General features: G+C 39.0%; 2 protein-coding genes across 2 annotated transcripts in view; both read left to right on the top strand.

Moving 5' to 3' along the window:
* The window catches only part of LOC111718933 (zinc finger protein 300-like), a 177,555-nt gene that overhangs the window by 51,649 nt on the left and 108,377 nt on the right, over positions 1-17,529 (top strand). The window lies entirely within an intron of this gene.
* The window catches only part of LOC111718848 (zinc finger protein 883-like), a 117,348-nt gene that overhangs the window by 8,789 nt on the left and 91,030 nt on the right, over positions 1-17,529 (top strand). Inside the window, exons 2-3 of the mRNA XM_031949411.1 lie at positions 11,514-11,988; positions 16,451-16,577. Coding sequence (XP_031805271.1) covers positions 11,514-11,988; positions 16,451-16,577 — 602 coding nt within the window. The remainder of the gene's footprint in view (positions 1-11,513; positions 11,989-16,450; positions 16,578-17,529) is intronic.

The raw sequence follows: 17,529 nt of genomic DNA on the forward strand, positions 1-17,529 counted from the left end.
CACAAAAAGAACTGCTGTAAACATCTTTGAATATGTGGGTCCTTTTCCCTTTTTATGATGTCTTTGGGATAAAGATCCTGTAGAGACACTGCTGGATCCAAGGGTATGCACAGTTTGATAGCCCTTTGGACATAGTTCCAAATTACTCTCCACAATGGTTAGATCATTTCAGAATTCCCCCAACAATGCATTAGTGTCCACTTTTCTCACATCCACTTTAATATTAATCATTATCTTTTCCTGTGATCTTAGCCGATCTGAGACGTGTGAGGTGGTACCTCAGAGATATGTAATTTGTATTTCTCTTATCAATAGTGATTTAGAGCATTTTTTCATATAACTCTAATTGGCTTTAATTTCCCATCTGAAAATTGTCTGTTCATATCCTTTGACCATGTAGCAATTATGAAGAATCAGATAAGAATGGAGTTAAGTACAATTCTGAGTGTGGTGCTTGACAGAAGGAGAAATTGGGGCATTCCCCATCCCCTGGCCTATTTCCCTCAATTAACCCTTCATGGGTGGAGGGAGAAGGAGGAGGAGGAGGAGGAGAGGCAGTAGCACAATCAACACCACCTATGAAGCAGCCTATGACAAGATTATAAAAGGCACTGGTTAAGGTTAAAAAAAAAAAAAAAAAAAAAAAAAAAAAAGGACAGGATATATCTGATTTAATAAATGCATACCCTGTGATTGAAGACCTTGACTCTTCAGGTCAGCAAAGGACAAGATACACTCCTTTTGATCTGAAAAAAATTAAGGATTTGAAAAAGGGTTGCACTCTTTACAGGGCTCCATCGTCTTATGTTAAGATATTACTAAAGAGTTTGGCTTATGAAATCTTAACCCCTAGTGACTGGAAATCCATAGCAAGGACACGTTTAGAACCTGGACAAAACTTGTTGTGGCTTTTGGAATATAGTGAATTATGTAAGATACAAACCCAATGCAATAACCAAAGTGGAGTTAACATACAAATCCCCTTTGACCAACTAGCAGGTGAAGGTCAGTATGCAGAGAATTCAGCACACATTAATTACCCCATAGGAGCATATGAGAAAATTGCTGCTGCTACTACAAAAGCTTGGGGTACCTTCCCAGGAAAAGATGGAGGTTAAGCCTTCACGACAATAGAGCAAGGTCCCAATGAATCTTTTGCTGATTTTGTGGGATGTTTGCAAACAGCTGTCACAAGAACCATTGCAGAAAATGCAGCTACAAGAATTATGATCAGACAACTGGCTAAAGAAAATGCCAATGAGGTTTGCAGAAGAAATATAAGAGGACTACACAAAGATGTTCCTTTAGAGGAGATAATAGGATGCTGTGCCAGAGTGGGCACAAATGCTTATTATACCCAGACTATGATGAATATGGAAAGACAGGGTCCCTCTTGGCAAAAGACTTTTAGAGAGATTCGCCGATGCTTTCTATGTGGGAAAGTAGGACATCTCAGAGCTCAATGTAGGTATAGAGATAGAGTGAGAAGACAGGGTGAGAGAAGACCCAAAACCCTGTGTCCAAAATGCAACCGAGGTTTCCACTGGGCCTCAGAATGTAGACTGACCCAGGGAAATGAGAGGCAGGGCCCAGCTCCAAGATCTCAAACAAAAGACAGGTGGGGATAATGGCAGCCCAGGTTATACCTTTAGAAGTTCAGGACTCTGATATTATCAATCAGCCAAAAAGCAATCAGATGGGAGAAAGGAATTACAATTGGGGAGAATACAAGATTTTTAACCCAACAGAAGGGCAGTGTCCATTGCAAGCAGCTCCAATGTAATTACCAGGTGATGAGAGATTTAGAAAGTGGTAAATAGAAGGGACTAGATAGGTTAACTGCTTGGGAGAAAGGGTTTGTTTGTATTCCTACAGATGGAGAAGCAAACAGAAGGGTGCCCACAAGTACTTGGAGAGAGATAGAAAAAGAGAAAAACCTCAAAACAAAGGAGAAGACCTAAGAAACATCTGATACTGAAAGAGCATGGCTGATGAGACTGTTACAGAACTTTAAAACCAGCAGGAGTCATTGGATTTCCTGAGATAAAAAATTGTTGACAAGATTGTTGTAGAACTTGAAAACCATAAGGAATAGCTGAATTCTCTACACGTGTGAAGTAATGGATAATAGATTGCTTATGGACTATTTCTAGGACTTATGGACATGTATAAATCCTCATGATGATTCATGTTACCTGTTACATCACTACTAGCCTGTGCTACTATATGCTTATATAATTATGTGTAATACCTCCCATATTGATGGATTAATGTATACCTGTTTCAAAGTGAGACCCTTCAGAAACCTAATAATCTAATTTGATTTCCCATTTCCTTTAGTGTTTTCATTGCCTTTCCTGAGACATCAGGGAGGACATAATCACCTCCTTTTATGGTGTCTTCACCCCTTTTTTGAGCAGTCAGGGAAGGTGAAATCACCTCCATTTTGAGGGTTCTTACCTCCTTGAGAAGTCAGGAAGGTCATGATCACCTATATTCTGAAAACAAAAGAAAGCGAGCGATATTAGGGGCCAGAACTCTGAACTTGATCAAAGGATTCTTACAAGGTACTAAGTCAGTGGAAGTGATAGAGACAATAGTTATCTAATTTAGCATGGTTCAGTATGATTGATTTAATCCTACGAGATGTTATGGGCCAGAACTTGAAACAAGGTACTAAGTGCAATTGAGGAGACAATGATTAAATCTAGCTTAGCATTGATTTAATCCTACAACAACTAATGCTTTCCTAGTGATATAATGATTAGGAACAATATATGCTAGAAGCTCTTGGAGGCTGAATCAGATTCATTCCATGGTCCACCTTTGTGATAACTGGAGACTGAAGCACAAATCTTTGTATCCAAAGAGATTCAGAGGGCAGAGAAGGAGGCAGGAGGTCAAGCTCTCACAACCAAGGAGAAAGATAGGTCTCCAAGAAAGCTAACCAGGCACCAGGAAAGGAGACAAGACTTTGAAAGAAACAATAAAGGATTTGGACTTTAACCCCTGGCTACTCGTGTAGTGATTACTAAACTGAAACAAAGGCTGCCCCCAGAGACCCCAAGAAAATCTCAACAGAAAACATTACATTATAGAGACAACATTACAATAAATTCATCCCTTCTTCAAAGATCTAATAGATAAATTCTTTGTTCTCCTAATTGGTTTATGGTATCATCCTTTATGCCCAGATCATGTTCCTATTTTGCCCTTATTTTGGTATAGAGTATAAGATGTAGATCTTTGCTAGACTCTATTGACATGTTATTGTCCATGTTTCCCAGCATACATAGAGAATTGTCCATGTTTCCCAGCATACATAGAGAATTATTATTCCAGAATCTGGAGTTTGGGGGTTTATCAAATATCACATTGCCATAGGCTTGATTATTGTATCCTATATGTCTAATCTATTCCACTGATGCCCCACTCTGTTGGAATCCTTACAGAATGTTAACTCATTAGAGTTGATAGAGAAAATAATTATCTAATTTAGCATGGTTCAGTATGATTGATCTGATCTTACAAGGAGATGTTATGGGCCAGAACTTGAAACAACATACTAAGTAGAACTGATAGAAATAATGCTTGTATTCACACCTTTATAGAGCTCATATATGCAAGAAGCTTTGGCCCCATGTTGGGCACCAAATTGTAGTGTTCTTCTTTTTTATAATAGTTCTCTCTGAGAGCAGGTTTCTCCGGGAGGTTTTCTGGAGGCAGCCTTAGTTTCAGTTGAAAGTAACAATCACTCCAAACACAGCCAACTGATAAAATGCAAATGTTTATTTTCTCCTTCCTTGGGCCCAGGTAGCTTTCTTAGAGGCCTATCTCTCTGCTTGGTTCCAAGATCTCCCTCCAAATGTCTCCAAATCCAAAGGTTTTGTCCTTCAGCCTCCAGCCATCACAAAGGTGGAAAATGGAATGAATTCTTCTTCTGAGGAGGGCTTCCCTTCTCCCAGGGCTCTTCGAAACGTCTTCTTGCCTGGGGCTGGGCAGCTTTCTGGGAGGCCTTTTCAAGCCAGCCAAGGGATGAATAAATCGGTTCCTCCAGGGGCTTTTCTTGAACTGACTTGACTGATTCACTGAGCCTTTTATTCCCTTTCCAGTGGGATTATGGGTTTCCTCCCAGGTGCTCTTGGCCCTAAGAGCTTGCATTGGCTCTAAAGGTGTGAACAAGCATTGTTTCTATCAGTTCTCTTAGTTTGTTTAACTCCCTAACCTCCTTGAAAATCAATCAATCTTACATGTAAAAGATAATTTTGTTCTATCAACTTAAAATTCACTTTGTAGTTCCATTCCCCTTTTTGTTTACATGGTTCAGCCTCCTGATTTTAAGGAGGTGAGAACTTGAAAACACCATAAAGAAGGTGGTCACACCCTCCCTGACATCTCAGGAAGGAATAAAAACCCAAAGGAAATGGGGAATCAAATAGATTAGTGGGTTTCTAAAGGGCCACTTGAAACGTATACATAAAACCATCAATATGGGAAGCTTACACATAATGACATAAGCAATAAAGAACACAGGCTATAGTAAGTAAAAAACATGAATCAACAAGTTTTAGTCCAAAGTCCAAAATAGTCCAAAATCCATTGTCCATTAGTTCATGTTCTAAGTACTCAAAGTCTCACAAAATTTTTTCTAGGAATTGATTCCTGCTGGCAAGAACAGGGCTGAATTTAAAAGTTCTTTTAACAGTCTCATTGTCAGCCATGCCATTCAGATGTTTCTTAAATCTTCTCCTTTGTTTTGGGTTTTCTCTTTTTCGTTTCCTCTGATCTGAATTTGGAACTGTATTGCATGGACACTGCCCTGTTGGGTTAAAAGGCCTGTTTTCCCCAACTGTAATCCATTTTTTCTGTTGGTTGATAACATCAGAGTCCTGAATTGCTAAAGACTTTCTGGTCTAGCCTCAGCTCACATGTCCCTTGCTTTTGATTGATACCTTGGATGCCCAAGAGTACCTTTCATTTCTCCAGGTCCCCCACAGAGCCCAGTGAAAGCCTTGCTTACATTTTGGACATGGGGTTTTAGGTTTTATTCTCTCACTCTGTCCTCTCACTCTTTCTCTGTATCTGCATTGGGCTCTCAAATGTCCAACTTTTCCACACTGAAAACATCGACGAGTTTCTCTAGAAGTCCCTTGCCAAGAGGGACCCTGTCTTTCCACATTCATCATAGTTTGGATATAATAAGCATTTGTGCCCACTGTGGCACAGGGTCTTATGATCTCCTGCAAAGGAGCATCTTTGTCTACTCCCCATATAATTCTTTTGCAAACCTCATTGGCATTTTCCTTAGCCAGATGTCTGGTCATTATTTCTGTAGCAGCATTATCTCCAATGGTTCTTGTTACAGCTGTTTGCAAATGTCCCACAAAATCTGCAAAAGGTTCATTGGGACCTTGTTCTATTTTTGTGAAGGCTTTACATCCATCTTTCTGTCCAGGGAGAGAACTCCAAGCTTTTAATGCAGCCTAAGAAATTTGCTCATACACTGTTAAGGGATAATAAATCTGTTCTGAATTCTCTCCATACTGATCTTCACCATTTAGTTGGTCAAAAGTGATTTGTCTAATAGCTCCTGTTTGCCTATTGTGTTGGGCTTGAATCCTACATAATTCATGAAACTCCAAAAGCCACAATAAATTTTGTCCAGATTCTAAGCATGTCCTAGCTATGGATTTCCAAACATTCGGGGTTAAGATTTCATAAGACAAATTATCTAGTAACAACTTAACATAAGAGGATTTAGCCCCATAAAGAGTGTAACCCTTTTTCAAATCTTTAATTTTTTCCAAATTAAAAGGAGTGTATCTTCTCCCTTTTTGACCTGAAGAGTCAAGCTCTTCGATCACAGGGTATGCATTGATAAAATCAGATATATCTTCTCCTTCATTTTTTGCCTTATTTAATGCCTCTTCTAATCTTGTCATATACTGCTTCATAGGACATGCCTTAATAGGTGGTTCTGATTGCATTATTCCCTCTCCCCCTCTTACTTCTTCCTCTACCCATGAAGGGTTAATTGAGGGGGGAGGGTCATAAGATGTGGAATGATCTAATTTATCCTTCTGTGAAGTATCACACTCAGAATTGTACTTAACTCCATTCTATCTGATTCTTCCTGCTTTTCACTTAGTTTAGTTGGCACCTCCTCTTCCTGCACTTTCTTCTTTTTCCTTATTTTAACACTTATAAAATTTCCTAAAGCCAGGTGTATTAAATTATATGTATTACGTATGTCTTTGGAAATTGAGTGAGGTCCATTTTTATTGTAGAATTGACAAAGATCCTCTCCTACTAATTTCCACTCGTCTAAATCCAATTCTTTTTTCCAGAGAGAAACAAGGACATATGTTCTTAATTTCTAAAAGTTCAGTGATCTGCTGCAAAATTATAATCAAACCTTGGCTTTTCATAACTTTAACAATGCTCTTTAAACATTTTCCTTAAACAGAAACAGAAGGCTGTTTTCTAAACATCTGTCCCATCTTACCTGAAATTCTACTTTAACTCTTAACAAAATTTCTTTGTTGTACTCACCCTAATTTCTGGGTTGGGAAGACTTTTCCACTGGATCAGGATCAGAGGCTTTTCCACTGAGATCAGGATCAGAGGCTTTTCCACTGGAATCAGGATTTTGTCCCATGTTCGGACACCAAAATGTGGTGGTGTTCTTCTTTAAAATATAAGATGGTTCTCTCTGGGAGCAGGTTTCTCGGGGAGGTTTTCTGGAGGCAGCCTTAGTTTCAGTTAAAAGTAATATCACTCCAAACACAGCCAGCTGATAAAATGCAAATGTTTATTTTCTCCTTCCTTGGGCCCAGGTAGCTTTCTTAGAGGCCTGTCTCTCTGCTTGGTGCCAAGAGCTCCCTCCAAATGTCTCCAAATCCAAAGGTTTGTCCTTCAGCCTCCAGCCATCACAAAGGTGGAAAATGGAATGAATCTCTCTTGCTTCTGAGAGAGGGCTTCTGGCTCTCAATCTCCCAGAGTGCTCCTTCGAGTCTTGCCTTCTTGCCTGGGGCTGGGCAGCTTTCTGGAGAGCCTTTCAGGCCAGCCACCATGGTGGGATGAATGAATCTGGTTGCGCCTCCAAGAGAGCTTCTCCTGAACTGACTTGACTAACTCACTGAAGCTCTATTTATGCTCCTTCTCCGAGAGTGGGATTGTGGGATCCGAGAGTGGGATTATGGGTTTCCTCCCAGAATGCTTGCTCTCTGGCCCTAAGAGCTTCTTGCTTATATGAGCCTCTCTAAAGGTGTGAACACAAGCATTGTTTCTATCAGCTCCACTTAATACTTTTTTCTTCTGGCCCATAACATCTCCTTGTAAGATCAGATCAATCATACTGAACCATGCTAAATTAGATAATTATTGTCCCTATCAACTCTAAAGAGCTAACAATTTGTAAGGATTCCAACACCACTCTATTTCTTAGCCAGTACCGAATGGTTTGATTACTGCTGCTTTGTAACATAGCTCAAGGATTGGTACTGCTAAACCACCATCCTTTATATTTTGTTGTTGTTGTTAATCCCTTGATATTCTTGACCATTTTTTCTTCTAGACAGTTTTTGTTGTTTTTTTCTATTTCTACAAAATGTTTTTGCAGTTTGATTGTTATGGCACTAAACAAATAGACCAATTTAGGCAAAATTGTGATTTATATATCAGAACAACCTAGCCATGAACAATTAATATTTTTCCAGTTGTTTAGATCTGATTTTCTTTGTGTGAGAAGTGTTTTGTAATTGTGTTCATATGGTATTTGGGTTTGCCTTGGCAGCTTGATCCCTAATTATTTTATTTTGTGTATAGACATTTTCAATGGAATTTCTCTTTGTATCCCTTCCTTATGGGCTTTATCAGTAATATAGAGAAATGCTGATGATTTGTGTGGCTTCATTTTATGTACTGCAATTTTACTGAAGCTGTGAATTGTTTTCAGTAGATATTTTGATGATTTTCTAGGATTCTCGAAGTATCTCATCATATCATCTCCAAAGAGTGATAGTTTTATTTCTTCATTGCCCATTCTAATTCCATTTGGTTTTTTTTTTATTTTCTTATCAGTAAAACTAACATGTCTAGAACAATATTGAATAATAGTGGTGATAATTTAATGCCTGGTTTTACTGGGACTGCATCCAGCTTCTCTTCATTTTATATAATGCTTTCTATAGGTTTTAACAAAGTTTTGCTTATTGTTTTAGGGAAAGTTCCCTTTATCCCTATGCCCTCTAGTGTTTATTAATAGCAATGAGTAATTTATTTTGTCAAAAGTTTTTCTGCTTTTATTGGGATTGTAATATGATTTTGGTTAGTTTTGTTATTGATGTGGTTGACTATAGTAAATTTTTCTGATACTGAACCAGCCATGCATTACTGGTATATTACTGGTACAACCCAATTGGTTATAGTGTACTATCCTGCTGATAAGTTGCTGTAACATCTTTGCTAATATGTTATTTACAATTTGTGCATCAGTATTCAAGTGGGATATTAGTCTATAATCTTTTTTTTCTGTTTTAGTCCTTCATGTTTTAGGTAGCACTGCCAAAACTGTACTTTACAAGAAATTTGGCAGTATTCCACCTAATTTTTTCCAAAGAATTGACGTAGTATTGGAGGCAATTGTTCTTTAAATGTTTGGGAGAATTCACTTGTGGATCCAACTGGTCCTGGAGATTTTTTCTTAGGGAGTTCATTAATGACTTGTTCAATTATTTTTTCTGAAATGGAACTATTAAATATTTTATTTCCTCTTCTGTTAACCTGTGAAATTTGTATTTTTTGTAAACATTCTTCCATTTCAGTTAGATTGTCAGACATGTTGCCATAGTGTTCAGGAAAAAAGCTCCTAATTATTGCTTTAATTTCTTTTTTGTTGGTGATGAATTCACCCCTTTTATTTTCGATATTGGTGATTGGTTTTTTTTCTTTTCTTTTCTTTTTCTCATCATGAAATGTAGGCAAAGATTTGTTTATTTTGTTAATTTTTTCATAAAACTGACTCTTTGTTTTGTTTATTACTCCAATTGTGGTTGTGGTCTCCCATGGGGATTTCAGGAAGGCCTCTACTGGTCATTCCTTCTGACTGATTTTCAAGTAGGCTGCCAGCACTGAGGCAAGAGTGCAGAACCAGGTAATATCTTTATCTGGTAATTATAAGTTTGATGACATGTGATCACTAGGGAACTCAGCAATGAAGGAACTGCTTTTGTGCAGGGAGAGAGCCACTGAGGGTCTTTGCAGTTCACGAATATCAAAATTGCCTGGAATTCTGGAAACAATTTTTGTCAAACTGAGAATCTGGAAGACGCTGTTGCACTTGCCTTCAGGGTTTGATGGAAGTACCCCATGAATCCCCAAAATGGCATGTTCCTGATCATGGTCATTTGAAATCACTGAGAAAGGTCTGTTAAGCTTCATATGTGTACATATTTGTTGTCTAAGAGAGAATTCACCACTTAATACAGCACTGGCTCATTTTTAATTCAAATCCCTTGCATTGTTGTCTCAATCCTTCAAGAATGTTTTGAACTTCTAAAGGGGAAGAGTGCAATAGCATGCTCTGTCCTTCAATGCCAAAGGATGATTAACGCTGTTTTCAGGATGAGACATACATTTTCAGATGTGGATGATTTCCTGCATTTTTAAAAAATTGGGCTTGTTAAAAGAATGTGGAGGGGAATGTAATGATAAATTTTTAAAAATAAATAGGCAGTGATTATCTCAAAGAAGTAATGCATCAGAACAAAATCACATATACCTCAAATAAAATAGAAAAATCCCACAGAAAAAACCCAACAGCCTTAGTATCCAAATGTATCAGAAAAAAAAAATTTTTGAATGTGATTATGTCAAAATGCAGACACTGAAAGAGAAAAGGAAAAATTTAGAATTTGTCAGATATTGTAGGAAGAGATTGGCCATTCACAAGGTGTGAATTCCAGGCAGAGCTGCTGGGATTTAGGTCAAGTCACTCAATCCCTCTAAGCTGGTGGCCTGAGTTGTACAAGTGGTAAGAATGAAGGTCATTTCTGTGTTGTCCCAGGCTTACTGTGAGAATCGAATATATTTGTGCATGAAGGTCACTCAAAATTAAATCAGTCTTCAGATGTGAGCTACTGGGATTTTTAAGTGATTGATTCTGTCCATTGAAGACTTTTCTCTTGGAACTGACTCAAATTTATAAGGATGCAAGCCATTCTCCAATTGATAAATGGTCAAAGGATTTGAACAGACAATGTTCAGATGAAAAAATAAAAATCATTTCTAGTCCTATGAAGAAATGCTCTGAATCACTACTAGTCACAGAAATGTTAATTAAGACCTCTGAGGGACCAGATATTTCAGATTGGCTAAGATGACAGGGAAAGATAATGATGTATGTTGAAGAGAATGAGGGAAAAAACTGGGACACTAATACATTGTTGGTGGAGTTTTGAACTGATCTAGTTATTCTGGAGAACAATATGGAACTATGCCCAAAGAGCTATCACACTGTTCATACCCTGTGATCCAGCAGTGTCTCTACTGAACCTGTATCCCAAAGAGATCATAAAGAAGGGAAAAGGCCTTCCACATGTGCAAAAATGTTTATAGCAGCCTTTTCTGTAGTGGAGAGAGGACTATGGAGATTGAGTAAGCATCACAACCTAGTATTTCACCTTTTTTTTTTTGGTAGTTTGCTTGCATTTAGTTTTCTTTCTCATTTTTTTCCCTTTTTGATCTGATTTTTCTTGTGCAGCATAAAAATTGTGGAAGTATGTACAGAAGTATTGTACATGTTTTAAACATACATTGGATTACTTGTTTAAAGGAAGGGGGTGAAGAAAGGAAGGGAGAAAAAATTTGGAAGACAAGGTATAAGGATGAATGTTGAAAATTATCTATGAATATATTTTGAAAATAAATTTTAGTAAAAAAAAAAGGAAACAAGATTTTTCTCTTTTGGCTTTGCAAATAAAAAATAATTTGTGTTTACTTGATCAAGGAAAGGGGATATTAATATATATGTGTGTGTAGTATCTATTTTACTGTTTGTTTTTTGTTGTTTTTTCAGAGCAAGAGATCAGAGTTGAAATGAAGGACACTACTGAGGAGATAAGCCTTTCTGTGGTAGAACCTCACAGGCCACCATCCATAAGTCCCTGTGACTCCATTTGGAGAGAAGTGTGTGTTATGAAAGAGAAAATTCAAACTGGCAAGAAACCTTATAAATGTAACCAGTGTGGAAAGACTTTTACACAAAAGGGAGCTCTTATTGCACATCAGAGAATTCACACTGGAGAGAAACCTTATGACTGTAACCACTGTGGAAAGTGTTTTAGAAATAGGAGATCTCTTACTGAACATCAGAGAATTCACACTGGAGAGAAACCTTATGAATGTAACCACTGTGGAAAGGCTTTTAGAAGCAAGGGAGATCTTACTGTACATCAGAGAATCCACACTGGAGGTAAACCTTATGATTGTAATCAGTGTGGAAAGGCTTTTAGAAGGAAGGGACATCTTACTGTACATCAGAGAACCCACACTGGAGAGAAACCTTATGAATGTAACCAGTGTGGACAGGCTTTTACCCGAAAGGATTGTCTTATTATCCATAAGAGAATCCACACTGAGGAAAAACCTTATAAATGTAACCAGTGTGGAAAGGATTTTAGAAAAAAGGGAGCTCTTATTGAACATCAGAGAATCCACACTGGGGAGAAACCATATGAATGTAGTCAGTGTGGAAAGCGTTTTAGAATCAAGGGAGATCTTATTGTACATCAGAGAATTCACACTGGGGAGAAACCTTATGAATGCAACCAGTGTGGAAAGGGTTTTATATGCAAAAAATCTCTCACTCTACATCAGAGGATCCACACTGGGGAGAAGCCTTATGAATGTAAACAATGTGGAGAGACTTTTGGATTCAAGAGAAGTCTTACTGGACATCAGAAAATCCACAATGGAGGGAAATCTTATGTAAGTAATAAATATGGAAAGGGTTTTGTAGAAAAATCTGATTCGTTCTTGCCAGATTTGTGAAGAAATGTAAAGGCATTAAAACAAGAAGGAAATTGAATTTGGTAGAGAACACTGGGACAGAACAGCCTACAGAAGTCAGGCAGATCCCTTGTATGAAAAGGTCTTTTTTCTCATGACTCATAGGGCTTTGTGCTTCTGAATTGAATTGTTCAGTGTAACTGCTACTGGCTTTGGAGTCAGCAACCATGGGTTATCTGGTTTTTTGTTTTTCTGTAAGTGATCTATAAATTCATTCGTTTATATTTTCAGTTTTTCTCTGTTTAAAAGTTCTACCCACTTCTCTTGAATTCTTTTCTTCATCCTTGAGACCATTTTCCCTCCAATTATATGTTTCTGGAAGATCCATGATCTTTAGGATGTCTGTGCTTCCTGTCTTAGAATAAAATGCACTTTATTTCAGCAAGGGGCCAATTTTTTTGAATGTTCTTTTTTTTACTTCACTTCTTCTAGGCTGCCCTTTCCTTTTTAAGTATTTCCTTTCCCTCACTATTCTCTTTCTTTTTTTTTTTTTTTCAGGAGGTTTGCCATGGCAGATTCTGAGATTTCCCTTCCCTTGGCCTAGCTGTTTTGTAAATGTTTCATATTTAGAAAATGCCATAAATAAGTCTTTTACCTCCAGTTTCCTCAAAGAGTAGTTCATCTCTTCTACTTTCCTCTCAATCTACATTTCCTCATTCTTCCTTTCCCTTTAAATTCTCTTGTAGATTCCCCTTCTTCTCCTGACCTTTAGCTAGTCCAGTTCATTGGCTTTTAGATTTCCTCCATTTTCTTCCCCTTTCCCATAAGGATTTCTCTTCTCCTCACTCTCTCTCTTCCCTTTCTACCTTGCCTAGATTCTCATGCTCTCATCCATACCCCTTTCTTCCTATAGTCTCTCTTTTCCCTGTACACTTCCTAGAGTCAAAGTCCCCAGGGTGATCTTCTGAGCTCTGCCCTGTAGGTACTTTCTGCCATTACTTCTAGGCCAGCCCCACAGATTCCTCCTTTTCATGGTGTCTTCCTTTCAGAATACTGTGTGTCATTGCAGGGTCAGAGAGAATGCTGCTCCATTGTGGGGAACTTTGGCCCCACAGGGCAATTTCCCTGGGTAATCCTATTGATCTTTAAGCACTATTTCATATTTCCTCCTGCTGGTTCTTATCTTATCTCTTTATTTTCTCTATTATCTCTTATCCTAAATAAACCTACCTTTGGCAAAGATATTTGACATCTCTTTCTCCTTTTAATTTTCTTCAGCATTCTCCTAGAAATCTCAACCCTGGCTTCATGTTCTCCTGCCCCTCCCAGTGCTAGTTCCCCCTAGGCGTGCAGCTCCCTCTAACCCAAAGTCAAATAGCCTTTTCAGGCACTTAACCTCCAACTTCAGGCTGAGGTCCCTTGTCTCTTATAAGAATATCCACCAATCCCCCAAAATCTGGCCCCTTTTTCTCTCCACCTTCTCAATCTTTCCAGCTTCCTGACTGACCCCTCAGGTGGTCTTCTCTTTCCAAGTCCATGGAGCTTATCTCCCCAGTCCTCCATTAACTTAACTATTCTCCAGTCTTTGACATTCCTGGTGACTCCTCCAGGGTCCTCTCTTCTCTTAGTTTTTAGGATTCGGCTCTTTCCTGCCTTTCCCCCTCCCTATCTGACCACTTCTCTGTATTCTTACTGGAACTCAGGCCTTTCTTTACCACAGAATGCCCCCTTTTTGTCCCTTATTGTTAAACTCCCCTCTGCACCCAGGATGACCTAGGATAAGGCTAGGTCATGCTGGGCCCCATCTCCGCTCCTGTGCTCTCTGGAACCCATTGTTCTGTCCCTTGCCCTTATCTCCTTGGTTTGCATTGGTATGTTATTATTCCAGTCAGTCAGTTCCTGGGCTTGAGAAGGTCTTTCTCCTCAAGGCTGATAGGACTTTGTGCTTCTGAATTGAAGTGTTAGAGGTGACGACTACCAGGCTGGCAGTTTGTAGCTATGGGTTTAGTTTTTGGTTCCTGGGTTTGGTTTTTGGAACACTGTGGGTGAGCTGGGGAGTCCTTCCATTGTATTTTCATTTTCTTGTCCATAAGTGACTAGTTCTCTTTGGCCATTTCCTTCATGAGAGTGTCCATTCTTTTTAACCAGTGTCCTTTCCTGAGAGCTCCCATCCTTTGCTTTTCTATGTCTCTGCTGTGTATTTTTCTTCAGTACACTTCCCTTCAGCAAGGGCAGATTTTTCTACTGTTAATTGTTGTTTACTTCATTTCCTCTGGGCTGTCCTTCACTTTGGTATATTTTTATTTCCTGTTTATTCTCTCTTCCCTTTTTTGGGGAAGACTTACCATGCCAGAATTTCAGTATTCTATCCCTGCATCTTGGCAATGATTTAAAAAAATCCCAAGGTCCAAGAAATATGGAAAGAGGTCCAGCTGGGAAGGAGCCTCTTGATTCAGGGATTTGTGAAGAGCCCAGTCAGAAAAGTCCCAAAGGAGGAGAGCCAGTGAATAATAAGGAGGTAGCTGGGCTTTCTCCTTAGCAGAAGGTTTGGAGTGCATTAAGCCCACCTCATGTTGGTAAAGGGGGCTGTGGGAGGCTTGTGAAGGAGAGCTTTGCAATATCTTCTCTTGGGTGTGAGTTAAGGAATCAATCAGAGATGAGTCATCCATCAGGACTTCCTTCCTTTACTGAAAAGTTACCCTATGGATGAAGAAGTTCTCCCTCAAGAAAAAGAAAGATTCAGCAATCCATGGCAATCTCAAAAAGTGTAAAAGAACAATAACTTCCTCAGTTGGTCAGAAGTGAACAAATAAAGAAGTCAGAAGTAAAGCTGAAATACGGATCATACAAAGACCATTGAGGACATCAGGGTAGCCCTTCCTAGTTAGAACCAAACATGTCCCAAGTTCACAAAAGCCATTCTCTTTGCCAAAGGTAGGTTTATTTAGGATAAGAGATAATAGAGAAAATGAAGAGATAAGATAAGAACCAGCAGGAGGAAATATGAAATAGTGCTTAAAGATCAATAGGATTACCCAGGAAAAGAATTGGGAAGACTCCAAAGAAAAATACTGGATTTGTCCATTGCCTTACCAGCGTAGAAACACAAAAAAGTTTAGCAAACTGACCTGAGTTAGTTATACTTAGCTCTATTTTGTGTATAGTATACATAACTTTATAGACTTAGCTATAAAGATAAAGCAACATCAAATTGAAGGCACTATAAAGATGAGGCAGAGAGTGTCCTGTAGTGAGTTTTGTTCAAAGTACTTAGCACGGACTTTGACCATAGGGACATCTTTGATGGGTGAGATTCAGGGGTGGAGGTTTCTTGGGGCAGGAAGATGAAGTAGCAGACAAGAATTTGGGATCTTACAGGGAGGTATCAAAGAGCAGCCAGAGGGGATGCTCCTGGGCAGTTCGGGTCCCAGAACTCAGACATGGTCATCAGACTCTTAGAGGTTATTTCCAGATGTCCAGAGCTTTGAGGGATAGACAATTGAGGCTGACAAAAAATTCCATTCCTCACATCACTCTAAGGGGATACCCTAGGAATTGGTTATTCCTGATAATGGCAGGTTGGGTTCTACCTCACAAGGGAAATCAGCAAGCTCAAAGTCTACATTACATCATGAATCAGATGGTTCAAAGAGGAAATCCAAAATCATGTACTTATAGCAGGTTGAAAATATAGATGGCCCTTCCCCAGTATCAGGGCATTCCCACTTCTGGCCACCTCCTATATAGGGTCCATCTCTTGGCTTCTTAACTTCATGATTCTTGTTCTCCCCAGCTTGTACATTTTTAGGCATCTTTGTAAAACGTTTATTTCTCATAAAGAAATTGGCAATATCCTTTCCCCAGAAGGTTTTTAGTTAATAAATCTTCTTTTCTAGTTATTCTTGTTTCTCTGTAATGAAATATTAAAATTAAGGAGTAATTATTTGAAACAAATGAAAGCAGTGACCAATAAAGGCATGAGCTGTTTTGCCCATGACAACATGGGCCATGATACCCAGTGGTATCTCAGGGAAGCAATAAAACTTTTTTCCCAGAGCATGCTGTACTTGTCAGCTTCTCACAAAGTGTTTAGAGAATTTTCTTTAGAATATATCACTTGTCACTTCTGCTGAGGAAGAAACTTCCCATCATCCTCTTGCTCTCCACAGATCCATCTACCTCACAGATAAAACACAAACTCTTCTTGATTACACAAGGAAATGCATTGAATAATAAGACATTTCTCAGCTTTATTCCAACTGCTTCTATAAAAAGCTTTTCCCGTGGTTTCAGGAACCGACTTTGACCCTCAGAAATGGCATGAGCTTTGAGCCAATCCCATCTCTGCTTGAGTTTCCTCTTGTAAATTGGAGAGGGTTGGTTGGATTCTTGTAGAGCTGAAAGTCACCTCAAAATTCATCTCCTGACTTTGGTGCTTTAGGACTTGGTGACATTCAGGGATGTGGCTGTTGACTTCACCCAGGAGGAGTGGGGCCTCTTGGACCCTCCCCAGAAGGAGCTGTACAAGGAGGTCATGTTGGAGAATGCCCGGAACGTGCTGTCCCTGGGTAAGGACATTTCCCAGGGTAACTCTGAATCTGTAGTCAAAGGGTGTATCTTCATTTCCTGGGGTGCAGAGTTTGGGGGTATATCAGGAAGGGGAAAGCTCTGGTCTTCTGTGTCCAAGCACCATAGTCCTCCTGTGTGTCTTTTCCTTGTGGGATAGAAAACTGAGGGTGTCTCTAGTTGCTCTTGAAGCTGTCTCATCACTTCTAAGTAGCTTCAAGTCAGAGATGAAACCAGTGTGGAAGCATCTCATCCAAGGAACTACTCTGAGCTTATTTTGTCCATGTAGGGACCTAGACACAGACTGGTCTACCAGAGCTCTGAAATTTGCTCCCACAGTTATAGCTGAAAACCTGTCCCTCTTTGGCTCGGGGCCAGAATTGGGAATTCTCTTCTTTTTAGCAAGCATCACTCTGTAGCCCAAAGCCCATGGTTGTTTTTAGTACAGGAAACTTGTCCTTGATCTTTCTTCTTATTGCCCTCATATTCCTAGTACCAGTGGTGGGAAAGGAAAGGAAGGGAATCAGCATTTCTTTCCAGATGATGTTTGCCAGGTGTTGTGCTTTATGCTTTTTTTACAATACAAACAATTAAAAAAAAATTTTGTTTAAGAAAAAACTTCCAGGAAATAAGATACTTTGACAATTCTAAATACCCAAATTAATGAAAAAGCACAAATGAAGAAAGCTGTGATTTGTATCCAGATAAAGAACTGATAGAAACATGTATGGCATAATATTACTTCAGGCCAATAACACTTTTTATGCAGGTGTGGGGTTAGAACTCTCTGCCAGAATGGTGGAAGAGCATTTGACTGTTTCTCTAAAAAAAAGTGTACAATAGGATGATGGGACAAACTTTATCATAGATGTCTTTCATTACAAGCATTAGTGGGTATCACAAACATCTATTTCAATATAATGGGCAGAATCTCAATGGAGCAGCTCTGGGTCC

Source organism: Sarcophilus harrisii, chromosome 2 (genome assembly GCF_902635505.1).
Source record: "Sarcophilus harrisii chromosome 2, mSarHar1.11, whole genome shotgun sequence".
NCBI classification, from domain to species: Eukaryota; Metazoa; Chordata; class Mammalia; order Dasyuromorphia; family Dasyuridae; genus Sarcophilus; species Sarcophilus harrisii.